This window comes from Dipodomys ordii, unplaced genomic scaffold, assembly GCF_000151885.1.
Source record: "Dipodomys ordii isolate 6190 unplaced genomic scaffold, Dord_2.0 Scaffold9, whole genome shotgun sequence".
Taxonomy (NCBI): Eukaryota; Metazoa; Chordata; class Mammalia; order Rodentia; family Heteromyidae; genus Dipodomys; species Dipodomys ordii.
The window spans coordinates 16,145,207-16,165,663 of record NW_012267225.1 but is presented as its reverse complement, the minus strand read 5'-3'; the positions used below and the strand labels follow the sequence as shown (position 1 = coordinate 16,165,663).

The 20,457-nt window shown below is 34.6% G+C and overlaps 1 protein-coding gene across 1 annotated transcript in view; it reads right to left on the bottom strand.

Annotated features, from left to right (window-relative positions):
- The window catches only part of Sntg1 (syntrophin, gamma 1), an 852,919-nt gene that overhangs the window by 46,335 nt on the left and 786,127 nt on the right, over positions 1-20,457 (bottom strand). The window contains exons 16-17 of the mRNA XM_013009280.1: positions 6,094-6,246; positions 2,230-2,322 (exon numbers count right to left, since the gene is read on the bottom strand). Of these exons, the coding sequence (XP_012864734.1) occupies positions 2,230-2,322; positions 6,094-6,246 (246 nt within the window). The remainder of the gene's footprint in view (positions 1-2,229; positions 2,323-6,093; positions 6,247-20,457) is intronic.

The window sequence follows — 20,457 nt, the reverse complement described above, 5'->3', positions numbered from 1 at the left end:
TTTTTTTAATGTTAAAAAATGAAAACAGCCTGTTTAAATTTACATGTAACTATTACCTTGTTTGTATTTTAAAATAATTTCAATGCCCATTCCACATAATAGGACAAGTTTCTTGTAAGTAGGTTTTGGCTTAGTGTTTTGCCCAGGCTCTTTATATATTCTGTCATGAATAACTTCTACTTTCCCTCCTATTTCTCACTCCCTGGACAATTAATACAATGGTCATTTTCATTAGAAAGTTTCTAGATTCTTTTCCTGCTGTCAAGAAGTTAGACTTCCTTGACCATTGATGCTTCCTTCCAATGATGGGATCAAAAAGATCAGGGAGGCCTTGAGATGTCAGACTGTCTGGCTTCTACTGGAGATATTCTCATTGTTTCACTAGAGGAATGGTAACAATTAACTTTGATTCTCCTTTCTAAGCACTCATTTCCAGCATACTTAGGACATAAATAGACAGCTATGTTGGAGAGGGTATGAGAACTATAGTTTTCTTTGTTATACAAAGAGCAAACAACATGCTGAAGTGGGTTATACTAGCCTCACAAATAAACTCAGAAGAGATTTAGATAGTTAAAATCATGTTCAGAAAACTGATTTCTATCTTGTTTACTAACGTAAGATTTGTTCACAGTGTTGGGAAAGACTTTGATAACAATTGTGTGGACAATGTTTTCTTTTAAAATTATAATTTACTATCTTTCTAATCAGTTTAATATATTTCTAAAGTTAGTAAATTAATTTAATACCCAACTTGATTAATCATTAAATTAACTTATGAGACTAATTTCATACCCATGGGTTTATCCTGATTTGATGTCAGTCTCATTAAGAATCATCAAAACAGCCACTGTTGTGTATATTTGTGTATATATTGAGTCAAATATACACTGTTGTGTATATTTAAGAGCTACTGTATATTTGAGTATCCTGCAAAGGCCACATACTGGATGGCTAACCTGACTTGCATCATTGTGCAAATTAATTTCACAATGTCAAACAAAAGGCAACTTTGGCCATCCTTAGATAATATAAAATTTTGCACATGACAATCTCAATTGCTGTCTATGAAACAATAGACATTTATAGAAAACCACGGGCTGTTCTTTCTACCTAAGAAGAGCTGGACTCCACTGTGAGAAGCCTATGAATCTGAACATCAAAGTATTCCCCTCTGTCTCCTATACTCCAAGGCCCTCAGACATTTATGTCACTGTATTGTTTTATTGGCACTTGATTTTGAAAAATCCTGCACCTGCCTTAATTTTGAAATTAAATATGTGTTTCCTAACCAAAGATTGCCTATTAATCTTTAAGAAGGAACATTTTCATTCATACCAGACTTTGATAAAGGGGAAAGTGAAATGAATCTGAGGAGGAAGAAAACATCTTTTTCTGAAGCCCAGTGACTGAGTCATCCACTGCAGGGAGGGGATTAGCACTGAGTGTGGGGAATGGGGGATGGGGGAAGGAAGGAGACACCGTGGGAGACCATCACACACTGCAGGGAGAGGATTAGCATTGGCAGTTTGGGGCCACACATCTTGAGAGACCATTTCCAGTTGAATTTAGCTTTATCAGTCCATTGTTACAAAGGCTGCTTTTTTTTTAATAAAAAATAAAATGAAAAATATGACAAGCTGAAGAAATGACCTTATCATTCATTGTGCATACTTCTCAGAGAGGCATATTTTGTGGAATGGAAAATTTATGAAATTGACAAAAGCCTTATTGAGTCACATGTTCATCATAAATTTTCTGGGAAAAATCTCCTAAGCTCAAAATTCTACCATTCTCTATCGCTCCTAATTATTAGTAAAGACACGATTTTCTTAGTTTGATCTTCAAGACTGATACAGAAAACTCATAAAGGGATCCTCTATGAAATTGTAGGGGGGAGGAAATTTTTCTCATTAGTGCAAATCTTTCAGAAAAGAGATAAAAAAAGAAAACACATCTGTCTATAGCTCTGTAAGTATATATCTATATTTGTATTTACAAATGGAAATTGACATAAATTTACTTCAGTATGTTTGTTTTTGCCACATGTATTAAAACATCGAACATTTTTTCTATAAACAGATTAAAAATAATTTTCTTCTATGAACAAAAATGAAAAATTAAACCTTGGCAAATCATGACCCATTAAAATGCTAAATAGACGGTCTCTACTGGTTCATGAGTGAGAAAGTCAGAGACATATTTCTCCATGCTGACCTGAGCCATTACCTTTGTTGCTGCATCAAAGCAGATAAATCCTGTGCTGAAGTCAATGGTGAGGCCCATGAGGTGACTCTCCAGCACGCATGCATAAGTTTTACACTGGACAGATGAGAGAACATCGTTAGTTTCCTGATTATTAGTATAATATCAGTATCTTAGCCTAGGTGACATCTCCTATTTTCATATACAATACTTAAATATCAACAGTACTCACACAGCATATGTAATTATTTTATCAACATCTACATCTTAACAATTCAGAAGCTGAGAATATTCCTTTGACTTCTCCAGGGATATTCAGGGAGAGGTTTCCAATCATGCTCTGTACTTTGCTATGTTTTTATATTGTGCAAAAACTGTACTTCTTTGACAAATAAAAAACATGTTTATAGCCAGGCATTGGTGGCTTATGCCTGTAATCCTAGCTACTCAGGAGGCTGAGATCTGAGGATCATTGTTAGAAGCCAACCTAGGCAGGAATGTGAATGAGACTCTTATATCTAATTAACCACTGAAAAAGGAAGTGGTGCTGTGGTTCAACGCAGTAGAACACTACCTTGAGTGAAAAAGCTCAGGAACAAGTCCCAGGTCAAGTGTTCAAGTCTCATGACTGACAAAAACAAAACAAAACAAAACAAAAACAGAAAAAAGCAAAACAAACAAAAATGCTTGGATTTTTTTTAAATTTGTATATTTTGGTGATCCTGGGGGATTGCATTTGTGCCTTGAGTTTGCAAGAAAAGCTGTCTATCACTGAGTTATGCCTTAGTCCTTTTACTTTTGCTGTTTTGTTTTTTCACAAATACCATTTTATGCTTTTGCCTAGGCTAGCCATAAAATGTAATCCTTCTATCTTCCCTACCTGAGTAGGTAAGATTACAGACATGTGCCACCATGGTTGGATTGATTTTAATACAGTCTTCCTAGAATTTTTGCCAGAGATGACTTCAAACTGCAATCCTTGTTTCTTTGTCTCCTGAGTGACTGGAATTATATAGGTAGGGGTGTGTGTGTGTGTGTGTGTGTGTGTGTGTGTGTGTGTGTTCTCATGTACATGTGTATTTGTGTTTATATAGTATTCTATCCATTGCATTTTAATTTATTTAGTTTAATTTATATTATTTTGTTTTATACAACATCCCAATAAGACTGGCATCTAACAATCTTTATGCTCCAGCATCTTTATGCTCCAGCCTTCTCGAAACCAGGATTATGTGTGTGCAAAACCATATTCCAGATCTAGCTCTATTCACTATTTTGGTAATTTAATTGGTCCAAAATTTTGTAGTGGAGGCACAATTGTAATATCATCTAGCTGTATAAGAATACATTTCCATTAAAACAAGAGAGAATTATTGTTAAAGAGCAAGATCTGAAATCCTCAGCTTATGAATTTCATGGATATTACTTAAAAAGAATGCTGATTCATGCAAATCACAATACACAGGTTCAGCAATCAAGAGAGAAGAGTCATGCTAACCTTAGGCCTCAAAGTTTTATCATATGGCACAAACTATCAACAAACACATTTTTCACTTACTGAAAAGAACAATGAACAAATGTAACCTGGGTGACAGCTCAGTGGTGGAACACTTGTCTAGGATGTCTGGGGCCTCAAGTTCTATTACCAACACCACATAACAACAAACAAAGAGTTTTCTCATTGGTGTCAGATTATTTTAATGTTACTTGTATGAATATTTTGAGAACATCAATAAATACAGAGATTAAAACAAATGATATGAAAGATGTAAAATGATTTGGGGTTTATATTCAAAATATTCAATCCTCTATCCATAGATTGATTTTATTTGAAGTTAAAAATTAAACTATAATAGGATATTCAACTGATAAAGTGTACTGATAGTTCACATTAAGATGGAGTGCTATATCTCAAGCACAATGTTAATAGCATCCTATATGTATTATTTGTTTTTGTAGTTTGAGTTATATAAATATGTTAAATCAATCATATTGTGACTATAATAATTGCTAAATATATCAAGTTGCCTTCACCAGAAAGCAATTATTCATGTGTTTAAAGTCTAATTGGCATAGAAAATTATAACCATGCCAAATTACCCATTTGGCTTTAAATCTTTCAAAACAGTAGATTAAAATACATTTAATGGGTCTCTAAACTGCGTTGGGGCATAATTTTATTTGCTTAATACACAGGCATCTTCCATGCTCAAATCTAACCATTAGTACTTTATTAAAGCTACTATCAACACTAAGGAATGTTCAAGGCTAAACAATTTACTCTTAATTAGGCTTAATTGTTTGCTATTTTCAAGTATTGTCATTTAAAAAAGAATATTTTAGGTGAAAGCTATTTGCTGTAGTGACTTCAATTTTTCTCATTAAGCTTAGCATTATGTTAGGGGAAATGTAACATTTCATTTATATAACTTGTTACCTTCTTTCAATATTCATTATGTTTTTCAGGTTTAAAGTGTTTATTTAAATGCCATTATGAAATGTTTCAGAAATACATTTCCCTGGATCATACAAATAAATATGCTAATATTTATATAAATATGAAATGAATTAGAGATTCAAAACAATATGAAAATTTATAAAGAAACTGGCTAGAAACTCTCTATCCTCTTCTAAGTCTTCTTAATGAAATCCAATTCTAGTCCTACCAGCTAAAACCAATTTCAAAGTAAAAGTAAATTTACTTATGAATTCATCAATACTGAGTCAATTCATTACTCCTCTTCATACTTATTTTAAAAAGGGGAAATATTTCTTCTTTTTTTCTGTTTTGAAAATATGAGTTTATTTTAAATAAGCAATAATTAATAATGCGTAGGAGTTTCATTATGGAACTCCACTGATGCACTCTATGTACTTGGAGCAAGTTTATCTCATCTGATGTTTCCCTACTTCCCCGCCCTTTTTTTTGTTTGTTTGTTTTTTCAGTGTTTGGGAGGTTCATTATGCTGTCTTTATACACAGGTATAACTGCTTCTAATCTGTATTACCCGCCTTCTCTCTATTTTACTTTTGTACCAACTACAGTGACAGATAAATATTGAAAATGTAAAGGATAATCATAATTCTTCATATACATATTCTCGTATATCAGATATTGAAAACAACACTACCTAAATATTTAGCAAGTGAGCCCAAATTTCTGATATAGCAATAAAGAGGCATAAAAAACACGTATAGAGGGGAAGGGAAATAACAAAATGCTTAAATAAGAAACAAAAAACCTATAGAAGCTAAAAGCTAAAAGAAAAACAGTAAATCAAATATTTGTTTTTCACTTCTGATAGTGCAAAGAACATATACATGTCACTGAAGTACAAGACAGAGTGGAGGTAGTTCTAAAACAACAAAAACAGTAGAAGGGGCTTTATTATTTACTGAGGTGGAAAGAGGGAAGAGGTAGTATGGGTTGTTATGGAAGAAGGTGGCAGTCAGGGGGCATACACAAAGGCTTAAGCTTTAGAACAAGTTTCACCCTCTGTATAAGGTTGATGAAGTGCACAGATGAAAGAAGCACTTTCTTAAAGGAATATTAATATGAGCAAATGAAGAATATATGAAGATAGCAGGTGTAGAATGATCATGATTGGAGAACAGGATACAACCTTGTAAACAACAAAAAATGGAGCATTTCTATATAATCTTCATATTAGAGCAACATGTCACCAAGTGCTATTTGGTAAGAGACACTTTAAAAGGATAAAATGGTAGAAATTTAAAATGTTCTTCAGAGATACCTTGTCATTCATTTATTTGAATGTTCTTGAGACAGAGGCCAAGCTTCTCAGAACTCTGTTGAGTTTCTATTAGAACTCTAGAGGAAGAATCATGCAACTCTGAGCCCCAAGGGTCTATGTTCCACACCCTCACCTGTATCCGCTCCACTTCTAGAAAGGTGGCTGTTTGGAAGGCTCTCTCCCACTGGGCAAGGTCACACTCTAACTCCACAGAGAAATAGAGGTCCTCTCCAGACTCAGATTGCACAGTGAAGCAGTGTTTCCTCCGGTCCAGCAGGTCACTATCCTGATGAAAACCTGGAGTTACACATACTGGCATACATCAAATAATGCTGACAAGGCCAGACCTTACATCAGTGTTAACTAATGCAAGATGCAGATTCTATAATCAAAAGCCTGGTCTGTAACACAGAGAAAAGGTCTCTGCCATCAATTCTTAAAAGCCATGTAACTTCTAAAGCATAAAATACATGAAACCTAGTTTATGATTGTTGAAAGAGATGACATACAATCTCCTCTTTTCCTCATAGAGCTGTCAGGCTGTGGAAATTTAATGCTTATGATCTTGTAGGCAACTTTTAAAGAGTTTTTTTTCTAAGCATGCAAGAGATTTGCTGAGTCGATATCTTAGCTGCTTTAAGAATCCTGAAACCATGAAATGCATCTAATTTGCCTCCTGCAATTATGTGGCATTTTTCTTTAAAGATCACAATTTTCTTGCTTATGCAATTGTATTTCTTTAAGTAATAAAACAAAAACGAAAAAAAATAAAAACATACTTTGACACTTAATTTCTGGGTATTCCACCAAGTTTTTCACTGCAATATTGGCCCATTCCAATGTATTTTAATTCCAATGTGTTTTTCAATTTCAGAAATATTAAAATATGGAAAATATTCAAGCAACTAATTCATTAAGGTAACTTAATGTCACCTATTATATGTGTATATATATATATGTATATACATACATATATATATAGAGAGAGAGAGGGAGAGAGAAAGAGAGAATGAGAGTGCTAAAATCATCAAGAAATTACTCATTAATGTTTTTATTTATTTTCTTTGACATAAGTATGCATTCATGGAAATATATCATCATTACACATTGGAAATGTTAACGAGAAGTCTTCTTTGACAGTGATTTGAAATAATTGCTTCTTTTATCCTCCTTGGAGTCTTGTAAATTCTAGAAGGAAGCTAACAAAAAAGTCACTTGCTTTTAGTAGTACAGAATGAATTAATGCAACATTGATACTCACTAGTCACTGTATTGGAAATGAACATTAGAACTTGGGAGAAAGGGAAGAAGGAAAGGATAAGTGGGAGAAAATGAGGGTAGGGGTAAGGGTGTTTAAAAAAGAAATGCACTCATTACCTTACTTAAATAATTGTAACCACCCTATTAATCACCTATCCAATAAAGATTAAAAACAAAAAAGATTCTGGATTCTGTGGGTCAGAAACTAAGATAGGAAAGTGTGAGGACAGTTTGGGTCTCAGGGCATCAGCGACAAAGCAGGGCTGCCTGATGACTAGGGCTACAATGTCTAAAGAAAAAAATTAGAAAAAAATTATAAATAAAATTTAAAAATTATAAATAAAAATTAAAAACAACAGAAAGAAGGATAACACCACTTGTGTCCCTATCTTGGGGTTCATTTCAGTTAGCATCATCTTGTATGGTCACATGTACATAGCTACACATATACTAGTTATTGCAAATAAGGGAAGCCATGGAATCTATGTTTCTTTGGGTCTGGCCTACTTCACTTAATATAATTTTTTTCAAAATCTTTCCATTTCCTAAAAAATGGGGCAATGTTATTCTTTCTGATGCAGGCATAGAATTCCATTGTATAAATATATACCACATTTTCTTGATCCATTCATTTACTGAGGAGCATCTAAGTTGGTTCCATATCTTAGCTATGGTGATAATGCTGCAATAAACATAATTGTGCTGGTACCTTCGGTATAACCTTGTTTGTGATCCTTTGGTAAATGCCCAAAAGAGGGATTGCTGGGTCTTAAGGAAGCTCTATGTGAGTCTTGTGAAGAACCTCCATACTGCTTTCAACTTGGTTGAACAAGTTTACACTCCCACCAACAATGCAGTAGGGTTCCCTTTTGGCCACATACCCTCCAGCATCTGTTGTTATCAGATTTCTTGGTTTACATTTCTTTTATGGCTAGAGAAGTTGAGTATTTCTTCATGTGTCTACTGGCCATTCTTATTTCCTCTTCAGAGAAGTCTCTCTTTAAGTCTTTAGCCCACTTATTTATTGGGCCGTTGTTTCTATGAGGATTTTTTGTTGGGGGATTTAATTTTTTTGAGTTCTAAGTATATATTATATATGAGACCCTTGTCCATTCTATAAATAGTAAAGATCTTCTCCCAATGCATGGGCTTTCTAATGATCTTGCTATCTATGTCCTTTGCCATGCAGAAGCTCTGCAGTTTCATGCAATCCAATTTGTCTAACGTTTCATTGATTTGTTTTGTTTCTGGGTCTCTATTAGGAAAATTCTGGCTTGTGCTAAGGAGCCCTAGAGTTTCTCCTATTCCTTCTTGTAATATTTTCAGGGTATTTTCTTTTATTTCGAGGTCTTTGATCCATTTGGAGTTGATTTTGGTACAGAATGATATATGGGAATCTAGCTTTAGTTTTCTATAGGTGTTTAATCAATCTTGCCAGCACCATTTACTGAAGAAGCTGTCTTTCTTCCATTCTATTTTTTTGTTTCTTTCGTATGGTCTTCCCCTATGGTATAACCCCTGTTTTCACTGTATTTGATTCTGGTGCTTTGCATCTTGTATATACATTTTTCTAATTTGGGGAGGGGAAGGGAAATAACAAAATGCTGAAACAAGGATAAGGGTTGACCCATTGTAACAATGATATGTACAAGACTCTATGTTGAAAATGAACTTTACAACTTCAGGGGAGGGGAAGTTGGGAAGGTGTGGAGGGAAGGGATTGTAGGAGAAAAACAAAGGAGGAGTTAATAATACTTGATAGGAAATATATTCATTACCTTACTCATGTAACTGTAACTCCTCTGTACAGTATTTCTTACAATTAATAATATATATGAAAAAAGAAAAAATTCTCATATACTTGCTCCCAGTAGATGTTCAGAAAATATACTTTTTAATTGCAATTTTCCTACTTTTATAAAAGGAGAAAAATGCATAGAGCATATCTTGTGAATACAGTCCAAATATAAATAGATCATAAAACTACTTGATAATTTGGAGTTTTTACTTTCTAGGGAGAATGTCAGTGACAGAGGATCTAAATACTCACACAAATAAAAATGCTAGTACACATTATTATACATACCATTATATAAATAATCATGTGGTTATTACATTACTATAGATCAGAAAAAGTGAACTTTAGGAAGAAAATATTAATTAGTGGCTGGAAAATGATCTTGATGTTAAAATGGAAAGCAAGAATGAATTCTTCAGTAAAATGATATGAACAAAAGACAATGAAGCAAGTGTAAAAGAGTAGAGCATTCCAGAAACTCACAGGAGGAAAGCTACTAAGAGTCAAGACTAGGGTGGGGATCAGGTCACTGATTATTTGAGCAGGTAACAATTGATAACCTGGGTATGTTACTACTTTTTAAAATATTCTCTCTGCATATATTGCAGAAATTTTAACAGCTGTATTAATTTGTACATTTCAGTATATGGGTCAGATGTCTGTGGATCAAGCCTATAATCCTTGCTACTCGAAAGGCCTGAGATCAGAGGATAGCAGTCTGTGAGACTCCTATCCCCAATTCACAACCACAATCCAGAAGCACAACTGTGGCTCAAGTAGTGGAGTGCTAGTCTTGATAATAGCCTTAACCAAAAAGGTCAGAGACAATACTCAGTCCTAGAGTTCAAGCCTCAGGATCCATATAAACATACACAAAAGATAGTAAAGTATTGGCACAAAACTGTAAATATTTATTGCAGCAATTTCAGAAACTGTCAATTTTATGGTATATTACAAAGGCTTTTTTAAATTGTTTCGTATTTTGTGCTGGTACTTAGACTTAATAGGGCCTCATGTTGTCATTGTCACTGAGTTTTTATTTTTCTCAAGATTAGATTTCCGTCCCTTGTGCCAAACCTCTCCTTCCAGCCTTTTGCTTCTTAATTAGAGACTAGAGTCACAGAATTTCCTGCCTGGGCTAACTTCAAATCTTCAGATCTCAGCCTTCTGATTAGCTAGGGTTACAGGTGTGTGCCACTAGTTTCGTGCTATATGGACCTTAAATTCCCTGGAAATATAAAATGTTGATCGGTGTCATTACTAGCCAGACAATATTGCTGTCTTTTTTTTTTAATGAATCACATCTTCCAGTAGAATCTTCATATGTGGTATTTTTATTCTCATATCAAAATTTAACTTCATTACTCTTTTTAAACTCCTTATAGAATTTTCTGTTACACTATCCAAGGATATTGAAGCTCTCAGACAAAACATGATGCCATCAACTCTATAAATATAATTTCAATACCTCTGAATATTGTCATTTGCAACTTGTACTTAAAAGGCATTTCTCAGGCACTCACAACATGAACTGCTTTGTGCATCTGAATATGCTTTGTGTACCATCTCCATTTAGTGAGAAGACAGGAAAAACAGTAGCAAGTAATTTCAAGAGGGTTACAGAGGTACACTGCTAAGGAAACAGGAGAAGGAATAATAAATCATTTTTTTAGAGAAGAAGAGCAGGGCAAGTTTTATCTCAAAAAGTCAATAGTATCATCGAGGACTTTAAGACAAATACAAGAACAATCAGTCACAAACCTGAAGGAGCTTCTGTTCCCACATGAAACTAAGGTGAATTAATTAATGGGAAAACCACAGTGCCATTCACAAATGACCAGGCAGAATTGGCCATCTGAGAGACAGAAGAAGGTAGATAGGAAGAGAGACTCTGCAGAAGAAGCATCAAGTTTGGGACTCTTCTTCACATGCTTAGTGAAAAGAGATTGATGGGGTGGGAGGAAAAAATTGGGAGAGAGCAAAGAAAGAGGGGACAAGGTCCGAAAAGAAATGTACTTATTACCTGACTTATATAACTTTAACTCTTTTGAACATCATTTCTATAATAACAATAAAAAATTAATAGTAAAAAAAGAAAATTTTATAACAAGTAAGTTGAAAATTCAAATATCACATCAACTGAAGAACTGAGTAACATTTACAGTATTCAGTATTGTTATTCATTTTTCTGATATAAAACTGCCTACAATAACCAGAAGTCCTTGAGTACATAAAAAAGGAATTTGAGGCTTTAAAAGCTTAGCAAACTGTCCTAGGTCTATAACACAGCTCTAAGTGGTAGACTTGGCTTTAAGTCCAGCCTTTCCAGTACTGAAGCTAAGTCTTTATCCATGTTATAAAGCATGTGCTCTATGGTATAAGTCTAGTCAATACTGAATGTGTGATGGAGAAACACTGTAAAACTAATTTATGTCACAATTTAAGCATTTAAACAAGTAAAAAAAAAGTAACGGCAACCCACATTCTGCAAAACTTTACTTAGATGAGGCAGAAAAGTTTGTTAGAATCTATTTCCAAATTAATCAGCAAAAATCTTGGCTGTAGGCATGCCTCAAGTGGTAGAGCATCAGATGAGAAAGCAAGCAGAACAAGTAAAAGGCTCTGAGTTAAAACTCTTCCACTGGCAAATTAAGCAAGCAACAAAACAAATAAACAAACAAAAAGCATGCTTATAAAAGTTGGGAGTTGGAGCCAGGGGCTGGTGGCTCATGCCAGTAATCCTAGAAACTCAGGAGACTGAAATCTGAGGAGCACAGTTCAACCAGTTTAGGAGAAAGTCTATGGGATTGTTATATACAATTAACCAGCACCAACAAACCAGAAGTGGAGCTATGGCTCAAGTGATATAGAGCACCAGCACTGAGTTTTGAAAAAGCTAAGGGACAGCACCCATGCTCTGAGTTCAACACACACACACACACACTCACAAGCTAGGGAAAAAAGGAAGAGAGGAGATGCAGAGAGAGATCAGTTTGTAAGTCATAGCCTCACTGGATCAAGTTCAGGTGTGTTGCTCACAGTGGGATGACTACTGACAATGGTTGTTCATTTTGTATTTCAAATAATAGAAGACAGGATTTTGAATGTGTTTCCCATAAATAAGTCAGTTAAACCAATCAATTTAATTATAAAACAAATAGTCACTTTAATGAAATGTTAACTGACTTGAATACGTTGACACAGTGAACATTTATTGATTTTTAAAGTTTGCAGGTAAATGTATTTGTATAAACCATATTTATACAGCATATTTTTTTGAGTTGCCATGATTCAAATTCATGTTACAAAATTGGAATGAGTTTCTCTGAAACGGCTGTGATTAGAGAAGAGAGGAAATTTAAAAGACAATTCTTCCCAACAACATCTCTTGGCACTGAAATTTAGAAGATTACGAAGCAAATGTATTAATTGATATATTGAAGCAAACACATTCAGTATTATTTTTCCATGACTCTCATGAGCAGGGAATATGGGCCTCTAAGTCACTTCTGGTCCTATTAATATGTCCCATATTTTACAACACTCTTAGCATTCCTTTAGTAAATCTATTTACACCTTTTATCTTAGGTCCCTTCACTGCTTTACTATGTCTTAGATCTACCACCCTGTAGAAAGTAGAAGAAGGAGACACCACATATATAAATAAATCATCTACAAGGGAAAACGCTGTGTATCTTAACACAGAAAATATTTCTTTTATGACAGCTTATATTTTTAGAAAATAATTACATGATAAATAGAATTTAACTACCAAAATGAATCTTCTAGCATTGTATTTCATTGGCATTCTTGATTTCTTATTTAATATACTTGAGTATTTTCATTACTGTTCTGATATCTAAAAAAATTTTCTCTATGACAATGTTATGGGGAAAAATAAAACCTTGGCCACCATAAATTAGCATTACTGGAACTAGAAAAGAAAACACACAAAACAATAAGATTCATTGTCCCATATTTTTTTAAGGGAATGAATTTCAAAATTGCATAATGAGATTAATGGTTTTAATTAATGGCTGCAAGATTCATCTTTTAGATTTCAATGATAATATTCTACCCTTGAGAGTAATTACATCATACTAAAAAGTCCTCATGTTTGGGCTTTAGGAACACCAAAAGGAAGAGAGGATATGGTTTGCTGAAGAAATAGCTTCAGGGAATAATAGTTGTTGCTCTGAAAATGGGCTTCCGAGGGTCAAAGGCCGTCAGATGTGTGGCTGTTTATCATCCTGCCTTGAAAAACCAATCTGAATCATTTACATGTCTTCAAATTATTTAAACGTCTTCAAATTATTAAGCTCCCTATCTACAAAAAGCTGAGCATGCTAGTACATGTTTGTCACTCAACTACATGGAGAGCAAAAGCTGTAAGATTGTGCTCCAGGTTGGCCTGGGCAAAAAAAAAAAAAAAAAAATCCATGAGACCTTACCTGAAAAATAAAGAAGAAAGTGCTCATAGTATGAGTGGCTGAGTTCACAGACCAGGATACCGGGAAGTGGCTGAGTTCACAGCCCAGGATACCCGGAAGTGGCTGAGTTCACAGCCCAGGATACCGGGACACCAGTGGCTGACAATCCTAGCTACTTGGGAGGCTGAAAACCGAGAATTACTGTTTAAAACCAGCTTGGTTAGAAAAGTCCACGAGACTCTTGTTTCCAATTAACCACCAAGAGAACCTCAGAAATGAAGCTGTGACTCAAATGGCAGAATGGAAAAAACAAGCAAGCAAACAAACAGACAAAAAATAGCTAAGGGCTCAGGCTCTGATTCAAGCACCAGTAGCATGGGGGAAAAATTCAGGGTGAAAAAAAGAAAAAAAAGTTTGCAAAAAATGGAATTTGAATTATTAGTCTTCAACACGTGTTAGGTGGAGTTTGTCCTTCAATGATGTTCTGTCAATCACACAGCAATTTGAGCTATTTTTTTCTCTTTCTGCAGATGTAATTGATCATATCTGGCCATAGGTATGTTAAAACATCTTTTTATATCTGAGGAGAAGGATCAAGTCTCCACTCGAGTTTCTCAGTACAAAATCAAATGAAGCAAATAACTGCACTTTCCTCATAGGTGCCATGTGTTAGCTATTTAAGTATAATAATCTCACCATTACTACCTAGTCAAAGCCATAAATGACAGGAAAGACTTCTGAGGGGCTGATGAACAGCAAGTGCAAAGGGAACAAGTGTCGTCTAAAATTATATTGTTCTTTAAAAACCCTCCTGTGTGGTATTTCTGCCCTGCCTGGGGAGGTATAAAATGTGCTAATCATTGTGGAAAACAGTATCTGGCTGCAAAAACCCTCATAAAGTGGATTCAATTAAAGCTACACATCTTGTCAGATGATTGGGAAGTTTGGGAGCCAAAGCATTCAATTAGTACTCATTAATATAGATGATGTCATCTTTGGCCCTGCTTCAGGACTCTTCTAAAGAATTGCTCAGGAATCAAGAGTGTAATATTCATCCCATACTCAGACTCTATCACACTGTTATTTCATCCCTATTGTTATATTTTTAACAAGTTTGGATAACTGTGGGAATATTTTCAAGCGAGTATCTAAAGAAATCACTATCTGACCCTGTGGTTGCATTTTACACAGACTTGCTCAATAGTCATATCTGTAGTAGGTGTGAAGTTGAATACATTAAAAAATATATACTACACATCTGTGTACATCTATGTGGGTAGGTATGACTGAGCAAAGCAAATGATATTTCTGCTTCATAGAGCTTTGGTTTGATTGTGACAGGACAAATCATCAAATTAGCAAGAAAATGCTTAATATATTAGACAATGATAAAGCCATTTAGAAGTTTTCAAGAGTGCTACTAAGGGACATTATCACTTATCTAGAATGATAATAGGTGGCTTCTGAGGAGAGAAATAAATAACAAGAATAAGTGCCAAAGGGACTGGTGAAGGCAGCCACAGGTTCCCAGGATGAAAGTTGGCATGAGCCAGAATAGGACAGCAGAATTGGGGTGACTCCTCCAGAGCAGGGCAGAGGGGAAAGCAGAGAGGAGAGAATTGAGCGCAAGAGGGGAAAACACTGCACAGGAGTATGGGAGGTCAGAGGGGAGTGGGAGAGCTGAGGAACTGGTGGGACCTAAATCTTGCGCAACATCTTGACTCTGACCTTGACTTAGAATCAACTGGGAAGCAAGCAAGAGACAAGAGTTGAAGCTGAAAATCAGTTGAGAAGTATAGGACTAGTACAGAGAGGGAATGAAGGTTTCACTGCAATGGTGGGCATGTGTTTTGCTAATGTCTCAGTACACGGTATATTAAAGAGAGGTCTCAGTATGGGAGCTGCTGGTTCATGCCTATAATTCTAGCTACTCAGGAGGCTGATATCTGAGGATCACAATTCAAAGTCATATTGGGCAGGAAAGTCTATGGGACTCTTATAGGGAATCTTTTATCCAATGTTTACAACATATTTGCCTGGAAGCTCCATAGTCAATACATGCATTTGTTAGGAATACAAGGAGAGATCTATGAATTAACTCAGAATCATTGTCAAATAAATGGTATTCAATGCAATAAAATTAGAAATTGGCTAGGAATATCTAGCCAATAGTTAGCAAATGCGCGCAAAGGACTATAATGCTCATTTTTAGTATATTTGGTTCCACCTTTTTCATTTTCATGCAAAATATTATAGCCAATAAAATGTATTGCAATAAATAATTTGCCTTTCACAATCCAAAAATAGCATTATCATCAGTTATAATTATTTCTGTTAAATAATAAGTTATATAGTATGCATATAAAATTATAATTTAGAGTTATAAATATACTCATAGGGTGATTAAATATATTTTAACTTTTATAATATGGCTAGGAAAATGAGATTATGAGGAAAAACAGCAGAGTATAACTCATAAAGAAAGATCCTTCTAATTTGCTATTTTTAACTACTTTCAATTTCTGTCATTTTAGAAATTATGTGATTCGGGTATCAGTGGATCACAATTATAATCTTAGCTACTCAGGAGGGTGAGATCTGAGGACTGTATTTTGAAGCCAGCCCAAGAAGAAAAGTCTGTAAGACTCCTATCTCCAAGTAACCACCAAAAAGCTTGGAGGTGGAACTGTGGATCAAGTGGTAGAGTGCCAGCCTTGAATGAAAAAGTTCAGGAACAGAGTCCAGGCCATGTTCAAGACTCTGTATGGGCACCCTAAAAAAAGAAAAGAAAGAAAGAGAGAAAGAGAGAGAAAGGAACAAAGAAAGAAAGAAGGAAAGAAAGAAGGAAGGAAGGAAGGAAGGAAAGAAAAAAAATCACAAAACAATTATATGCCCTATAGTGAGCTACGTATTATTTTATATTTGAAGATAAACAAAAGACAAGTGTATATATGTGTGCATACTGATTGAAATTCATGGAATTTTTCTGTCCAAATAAACTTTTATTTATGCACTCAAATTTGATAAACTTAAAATTTCTAAGCACTTTTCATTATATAAAATTTATTACATAAGCTTTCAAATGGTTAGTTTAATTAAAAACATATTTTCTATGCAATTTATGTTGGAGTTGAAATGATTATGGCTTTCATTTATTTAAAACATGTCTCCAGAAGCAGAAGTCTTGAACAGAAGACAAATCAAACTAAATGAAATTCTCAGTTGTATTTGCATATTACTATTCTGTAGTACTTACAAAAAATGCAAAGGTGAAGCACAGAGAGGTTACATGTAGGTAGTAAGGTGATAAGTACATTTCCTTGTCAAAAGTGTTATTCCCTCCCTCATTTTCTCCCATTTCCCCGGCTCCCCTCCCCATCCTAAGTTGTAAAGTTCCTTTCCAACACAGTGTCTCATGAGTATCACTGTTGCATTGGTTCACCATTTGTCCCAGTGTTTCTGTGATTCCCCTTTCCTTCCCCAAGTCAAATAAACTTATATATAAGACCAAGATTACAGAAATCAAAATCCCTCATTTGTAGTAACTAGAATAGGTCTAGGGTACTCTTAGGAGAGAATCACAATGGCTCAATAGCAATGTGGTTATGACCATATGAAATGATGGATATTAAAATGAACTCTAAGAAATGGAAGCAAGAGGTTTGTTTGCTGGTTTATTTTTTGTATAAGGTTTGCAGTTATTTCTTTTTTCTTTCTTTCCTTTGGTTTATTCCTGTTCTCTAGTTCTGAGAATTGTCCCGGTGGTGTCAAAGCAGATAAATCATCTGTTAACTAACAAACTTCTGCTTTCAACATTCTGCCTTCAATAGTCTGAGATCACACATGTAGCTCAGGTTTTGCCTTTGTTTATACTTCCACACTACATTTCAATCCTTCCATATTAGCAGTGCTGAGTGATGCTGCAGTTGGGCTGTGAATCAACTTAGGGCTGATGAATTAAAGAAGGCAAAAGGGAGGGAGGGCTGTGGCTTAGAAGGATATTGGTAGAAGTAGTGGACAGAACAACCTGATCCTTTAATTTTATGCCTAAATTTGCAGTGTTTGGCACTCCATTTCATTGTGTGAAATCTTAGCTCCAATGTGAGCAACAGAACTGATCACTATATTAAAGACACTCAAAGGCTCAGTAACTAGAGAGAATCTGCTTTATATTGATGAGATTCTACAATAAAATAAAATTCACTAACAAGTTGGTAGCTTTCCAAAGAAAAACAACAGCAACAACTACAAACACTAATAAATAATATGAAAAAACAAAGATATTATGAATTTTTAATAACAAAATTATGTCTTTAAAATGACAGTGCTGTGTCATTGCAAAATATCCTACTGTATCATTTTTTAAAATATGTTGTAAATAAGTCCTAGGCATTTTCTAGTGGCTTAATAATACACTTTGATTATTTTAATAAAATGTCTCACCAGGGGAAGGTACTTTGCATTAAGTCCTATTTTCACTTTAAGAACATTAATACAATGTTTTAGCTAGTCATATATAGTGAATTTGTAAGGCATGAAATTTCTATATGCATAAGTTCAAAAACTATGAAGTCTAGAAAGCTCATAGGAAAAGTCTGAAAGAAGGAATTTAATTTGAATAGAGGATATAGTTTTCTTCTGAAGGAAGAATCCTCAACCTTGGTTTTTTCTTCCCTTTAATGACATGTTCCCTCTAAATATTCAGACAAAAATGTGCTAATCAGAATATAAAATATGAAATATAAATCATTATTTATTTTATACATAATATCATGTTTTAGAAATATTTAATTGGAAATTTTTAGGCTGATTTTCTTTTTTTCTTTTCTTTCTTTCTTTTTTTTTTTTGTTGGTCATGGGGCTTGAACTCTGGGCCAGAGCGTTGTCCTTCAGATCTTCAGCTCAAGGCTAGAACTCTACCACTTGAGCTACAGCACCACTTCTGGTTTTCTGATGGTTTATTGGAGATAAGAGTTTCAAGGAGTTCCCTGCCGGGGCTGGCTTTGAACCATAATCCTCAGATCTCAGCCTCCTGAGTAGCTACCATGAGCCACCAGTACCCGGCTGATTTTCTCAATATAGCTATATCCTCACAATTTTACTAAAATTATTGGAGTCAATTAAAGTGGTGGGCTTTGAAAGTAAAGTTTTCCTGTATGCTTGTTATATGAATGATATTTGGTGGAGCTTTAGATTTAAGTAGTGCAGACATGTGCAACATGGATGTTTACGATCATCATGAACATATTGCCCAGTGAGACTTATAGAAGAGGAAGGAAGGCCAATACTCTGTTCAATTTTGGAAAAGCAGAGGAGTTGAATGTATTTTGTAAACTGTAATTTTTACCCATATATTAGAAAGCAGACCCACACACCTTCTACATATTAACTTTCTAATGAATTTAGTAATCACATCCTCTTATTACCACACTTACTGAGATAGTTTAGTTTTAATAAAGAATTCCACAAGCACATGGTAAAGACATATAACTTAGAACACCAATACAAACCACCTTCTGGGAAACATCAGTGTTATAGTAACCATATTCCATGAAAAATTAACATTTTCTCACACCTGACATAAGATCAATGAGAAGGAAATGAAGGAATATGAAGAAGACAGAGAAATGTGTGGTGCTAGGTAAGACTCTAGAAGAATCATCAGCCTGAAAGAGAGTAAAGCTGAGAAAGAAAATACATCTGCTGAGCACTGGTGGCTCAAGCCACTAGCTACTCATGAGGCTGAGGTCTGAGGATTGTGGTTCAAAGCCAGCCTGGGCAGGAAAGTCCGTGAGACTCTTATCTCCAATAAACCACCAGAAAACCAGAAGTGGAGCTGTGGCTCACTAGCCTTGAGATAAAGAGCTGAGGGACAGTGCCTAGCACAGAGTTCAAGCCCCACAACAGACAGAAAAAAAAAGGAAACTACATCTCTGAGAAATGTGGGCTTGTCAGAGTACATATAGGTTCATGAAGAAAATGGTAAATATGAGATTTAATTAATTAATACCCAAGGACTTGAAGATACCTTAAAAATAGTATTCCTTATAACTCTAGTGAATATTTGGAAATCACTGACATAGGCATACCTAGTAAAATATTACTAAATCAAAGAAAATACTTTAAAAAGTTAACAAAATTAAAAAGATCATATTTTTATCAATAGCAATTACTGTGTGTTTGTTTTTTTTTAAGGAAAGAAGGAAGATTTAAAATTACTGGGTAGAAACTATCTCTATGATGTGTAGTTTTTTTTTCTTTTCATGTCTGTTTTTATTTGTTTATGACACAGAATCTATGTAGCCCAGACTGGCCTTAAAGTCATGGTCTCCTTTCCTCAGCTTCTTAGTGCTGAGATTCTAAATGTGTATTACCATACTAGTGTGCAATTTGAGGTGTTCTTTATGTTCTCAGCTGCCAGGACTCATATGAATTGAGTCTTGTGCTTATCCAGAACAGCAACACTGCAACTTTATGTAATAACTTGGAAAGTCTCTAATGAATCACCAGGAAAATATATTTCAGAGAGGAAAACATTTTTAAGATGATTTCTAAAAACACTTTGTAGCAATTTGTTACCTAATGATACATTAAAAAAACCTAAAGCCATCATCATTTAAATGACAGTAAAATGTAAAATAATGAACACACTCATAATGAAGTATTTTTACATTTAAAATGGCATGTGACATGAAATGAGTCTGATTTTACTAAGATATTCTTCATAGAAAGTAATCATTCCCAAAAATACTAACTTCAAAATCAAGATGTAATCTTCCCTATAAATAATTGTCACTGATAGGTGTTGGTGGCTCACACTTATAATCCTAACTTCCCAGAAGGATAAGATCCAGAGGATTATAGTTCAAAGCTGCCCAGGCCAAAAAAAAAGAAAAAAAAAGAAAAAAAAGTCCGGATCTTATTTCCAAAATAGCTACCAGGGCCTCCATTATACTATTTGAGTGCTTTTCTAAGGAGCTTCACCTTCTTCCTCTTCTTCCTCTTCTTC